Source organism: Phymastichus coffea, unplaced genomic scaffold, assembly GCF_024137745.1.
Source record: "Phymastichus coffea isolate CEN01 unplaced genomic scaffold, Cenicafe_Pcof_1.1 PCOF00389, whole genome shotgun sequence".
Classification (NCBI taxonomy): domain Eukaryota; kingdom Metazoa; phylum Arthropoda; class Insecta; order Hymenoptera; family Eulophidae; genus Phymastichus; species Phymastichus coffea.
Window position 1 is genome coordinate 1,359 of NW_026707200.1, and position 5,193 is coordinate 6,551.

The 5,193-nt window shown below is 44.7% G+C and overlaps 1 protein-coding gene across 1 annotated transcript; it reads right to left on the minus strand.

The window, feature by feature from the left end:
- Positions 1-689: 689 nt before the first annotated feature.
- Positions 690-2,419, minus strand: LOC131675018 (tetra-peptide repeat homeobox protein 1-like). Its single transcript, XM_058953800.1, has 3 exons — positions 2,408-2,419; positions 1,368-1,754; positions 690-953 (listed from the first exon to the last, which is right to left on the minus strand). Exons 1-3 carry the CDS (start codon positions 2,417-2,419, stop codon positions 690-692), a joined length of 663 nt encoding a protein of 220 aa, XP_058809783.1.
- Positions 2,420-5,193: the final 2,774 nt, after the last annotated feature.

Genomic DNA, 5,193 nt, shown 5'->3' on the forward strand with positions numbered 1-5,193 from the left:
TTCTACTACCATATATCGAGTGGCATTTACTCCCACGCTATGTTTGTTACAGGTGAGATAAGAGCTCGTTGTTGACCGCTTGCAAAATCCTGCTGCTGTGAGGTTCGAACCGCAAGGGCACAATTACATATTTCTTTTGTTGTTGATTTGTTTTTATCCATTTGTTTATAAGTGTACGAACAAATGTTCTATCAGTGAGATTTTCTTGCTGGACCGCATGCTTGCTTATAGATACGACTGTTGCATTTCAACGTCTAGCAGATATCCGAAAAACGATTTTAAATTATTGACCTTATCACTTGTTCATATCGACTGTTCGAGTCCTTGAAAGACTCTCTTATAGCTAGAGTTCCATAATGATTTCTATAATTGAGGTTTTAATATTGCGGTAAGAAGAGATTATATAGTCAAACGATTATCTTAAAAAAATCAATTTATTGTATTTGAAATTGTCTCACAATATCCATAGAAACGTCAAAGACTTATGACTTGCAGTCTAAGTAAAATATTTATAAAACAGTAGGTAGACTAAAATGCCGACTGTAGTAGGCACAACATACTCAACAAATAATACTCATGCTCATGGAAGTATCCATTTGAAAATCCTCATCTATACGTAACTATATTCCAGTGACGATAAATTCTGGTCGATATGCGATCGATTGAATAATCGCCAAATATATCACTGTTTACCAAGCGTTCCAGCCACTGCTGCTGAATTTTTCTATAAGGATGGGTTTCGAGTGAACCGCGTATGGCACATGCTTAACTACTGGCACGTGAATAGGCACCGGAACTTTGACTGGGTATGGAGAAGGAACATGCTTGACTACTGGCACATGGACTGGTACTGGCACTGGACGGTCGACTGGAACATGTACAGTGCGGGTAACTTCGACTGGGTAGGGCTTGGGCACAGCGACTGGGTATGGACGATTTATTGGAACGGCGACCTGTGGAATAAGTGAGATTTCCGTGAAGTAATGCGTAAATTCATTGGATAATCCAGTTTTCGTACTGTTACGCGAAGACCTTGAGCCAAACTTGCCGGACTATTCAATGAAAGAAATTGTTTCGCGCAAAAAAAAAATGGTTTCGTATAATGTCGCGTTGAGAGTTCTCGTATTTTAGGGAAACCGTCACGCATCAATTTGTAACCGAAGGCGGCCAAACAAGACCTCGTTGCGTGTACCGAAACTTTCAAAAGATACGAAAAGTAAGCAATTCGCCGGCACTTTCTTCGATCGATCATTCTTCGCGCGTAATCCATCAATGTGAATCGCATCGAATCAAGTCGCGCCCAGATAACTACGTAGCTCTGCGTTGGAAAAGCTCGAGCGAAATAAAGAACCTTCGTTGCCTCGTACCTTCTGAATGACAGGGTAAGGGATGTGTTTTTCGACGGGCACGGCAATGGGTTGTGGCACGGCAACAGGCACGTGCTTAGTGACGATAGTATTGGTATGAACTCCGTGGTTAATGACTGCAGGAGGTGCAACCAGATTTACAGGCGGGACAGCGAACGTGGCGTGTCCTATTGCAGGCGCCGAGAAGGCAGCGTGTCCTGGCGTCCCGAACACCGCGTGCAAACCTCCGTGACTGATTCCTGCGGAGCCGAAAGTAGCGCTGGCACCGCCGTGTCCGTAGCCGTAGCTACTTTCCGCGAAACTTCGTTTGCTCTTGGGTTTCGGGTCTTCGTTTTTGTCACTCGGAGCTGCCAATGCGAGTGTCGCCAACGACAGCAGGATCAGTGCCTGCCAGAGGAAGAGAGAAAGATGAAAGTGAGATTGGAAGGCCCTTTAAGTTAAGTGGATCGCCAGTGCTTCAAGATCGATTCGCAAGCGGGATTAACTTTTATTTTCGCGGGCAATTGTCGGTGCAATGCTAGTTGCGTAACTGGCATGTTTGTTTTGTAATAAACGCGCGAGTAATTGTGTTATTGGATATTTAGAAAAATCAGTTTGTATTTTAAAGAGGAAGTGTTCTACGATGAAAAACTGTATATTTCAGGGCTAACTCAGTTTTATTAATTATATATTTTTAAACATTATTTCGATAAATATATCGTAATAAATTATTTCTAGAGCAATAGAAAATATTTTTAAGTGTTCAAAACAACTAATTTTTTTAATGGTGAAAATTCTGATTGAAAATTATCGTTTAAAGGCTTAAAATAAAAAGAACATCTTTAATAACTTTAAACCATTTGAATGCAATTATTAGATATTTTTTGCCCGATATATTTTTAAAAATTGAATGACGCTTACTTAAAAAACCAATACAGAGAGAAAAAATCAATACATAAGAAGTACAAGAGATTTTTTTTAATAATTTTCGGAAAAATTAGACTTTTTAATCAATTCAAAAGTTAGGATTATCACTAGTAGTAGCAAATGAAACAATGTACCTTAGCTTGCATGTTGACTCGATAGATCCACACAAAAAAAACAAAACTGTATTGCCGGCCGAAGTGCTTCTGGTTGATCGAGCAGAGGATGTGAACTGCACATGGCCGTTGGCCAGTCAAGCTTTTATATTTGCGAAGATGCCAGTACGTGGGGTTCGGGACGCTGCACACACACGGTGGTGGTGGAGGATATACATTCGTGTAACAGGTAAGAGAGAAGAGAAGAAATCGCGCTCGCCCGTCCCGAAAAATTGCTTGCGCAACGAAGCCTCCTATCGCTGCGGCGCTGGAGGGAGACCCGCTCGCGATTCTTTCGTCAAGAAAACAAGACACAAAAGTTACGCGCACTCTTATGAGAGCAGACATGGGGCATAGGATTTCGAGGATTGTGACACGGTCGCGAAGGGATTGATGTTCGATTGTTTGGGGTCCACAACTGTGCGTTGAGCTCTCGGTTCACTTGTCTTCGAAGTGCTTTTTGCGTGAAACATCGTCATTGCGATGCAGAACTGGTAACGGATTCTTATTCGACACCTCGATTCTCACTATGTAAATTGTGTACTGCCAATCAATTTTTCATTGTAATTCAATAATTTCTATCATCTTCGTATGGATCATCCGATTAATGTTACACACAAGTATCGCAGGTTAGTAATCTCATTAACGCATCGGCGTCAAGGCAATAATTGCGGCAAAAATGAACTCAATTTCAATAGTAGTCGTATGGCCGAATGTGATCCACAAAGTCAAGCACAAATAATCGTTTGAAAAATAAAAAAAAACATTAATTAGAATGCAAAACACGTCGTAAATCGCTTACTGTAAAATATTACAATGGTCGAAAGTTTATAACGTTACTTAACAATAACGCAAAAATGAATACTATTTCCGATTCCTTTCCGTTAAGCAAGTTCAAAGAAATTTGAACACAAGCAAAAAGTATGTCACTGTTTACCAATGAGCATTGTAAAACAGTAAAGGTGATTGCGTTACTTCATGATTAAAGATTACGTAAAATAATTATTTTTAACGACGACGAAAAAAAAAAGGTTCTGCTCAATATTAAGATATGTCAGTCGAGTTTTGTCGTTACAGCATCGCGATTCCCATAAAAATGCATCGGAGCCGATCGCCGCCCGAGTAACCTACCAAACAACACACTCCCCAAATTGAGATTAATATCGGCGTACTCGGGTTTCGCTATATAATCGCGTTACGTGCGCGAGTGCGAAATTCGAGTTTCAAAAAGTGCCCCGGTGCGCAGTGTACGTATAATGTGCTGCCTCGGCGCGTTGCCCGTAACGATCATTGCAGCGTGCGAGCGCGTAACATAAAGAGGAGGGCAGCGGAGCGCGATTTCGTCGCGTCCGCGTGCCAACGAAAACGAAATGACGCAATTTGCATGTGGGCCGAAATTTGGGCCGCGCGACACGCGGATCGTAAGTGTAACGGGCTGTTTACTGCGCTGGCTGCCGCCGCCGTCGCCGCCGCCGCTCAATTAGCGAGTTCGATACGCACGGATCAAGTTTCGGATCCAGCGAGGCGAACATCGGTCGCAATTAAGCAAAAGACGTATCGATTATTCCAAGGCGACTTTTCTTTCCTACCTTTTCTCGGCACCGAACACACATCATCCGCGGGGAGGACATTCAATTTTGGGCACAATATCACGTGTTTACAGCGCGTTCAAAGGCCATCCTCCGTCTTTCAATGAAGCTGTTTGTGTACTCCTTCTCTTTCGGCGTGCCGGAAGCTTGATTTACGATGTGCAACCTACACTTTTTTTTTCTTCTCTTCCCCTTTCGAAAAGCCAATGCAGCGTTTATCAATGAACGGCGCGAAGAATGAGGAGAGGCCGCCCGGTCCAACGCACGCGCGTACGAGCGTCATACTTTTCCGACGCCCGTCGAGGGTCGTCCCTCGACGTGTTTTCCGGCTAATCCGAGGCGCGCTCGAAAAAATGAGCGAACGTAACCGTGACGTATCCGTCCCTCGAGGAAGATTACAAATAATAATGGCAGGATATCTGTTCTGAAAAACGCTCCAAACATATCCATCGGCGCTGGAGGCGGCGCGTCATTGCTGACCGCACGGTCCTTCGGAGAGTCGCTCGGGACAAAGGTCTGGGGCCCCGCGGGCGTCGCCCTTGCCGACGTATCGTACCTTCGAGAGTATCGACGCAGCAAATAGCGCGCGCCTCGTCCAGCCCACTCGCGTGACACTCTCGTCCAAAGAGCGCGTACAACGATTTCGAGGAGGCGGCGAGGAGGCTGCAACAACGCGTTGCACCGAGTTGCTTTTGCTTCGGAAGGGTCGTCTTAGAGACGCCGAAACGAATGTGTTTTTCAATTAAATTTGGAACGGAATGAATCTCGCCGTTTCATCGCAATTAAATTTTCTATACGAGAAGAATCAACGAGTAAAGCTGCGGCGAGAAGGCTTTCACGTGACAGCAGCGTTGAATCGCGTATTGCCGGAAAAAGTGGGCAGTGCAAAACGTCGAAAGCCAAAGCTAACCAATGGATATCGCTCGCGTTCTCCGCGAATCGTCCGAAAGAAACGTAAAAGCTCGGGGGTGTCAGCCACGACGGGCAATCAAAAGGAGAAGAATAGCTTCGGGAGCCTTTGGCCGTGCTCGTGGCTTTGCGAGGGGACGGACAACGACGATGACGAGCGGGTCTCTGCTCTGCCGGTTTTCGTAGAAAAACCCGCGAGTTAGCGTTGGTAATTGAGCACCTGTCCCCGAGGGACGTTTTTGGGCTCTGGACGCGATGAATCCGCTCGAG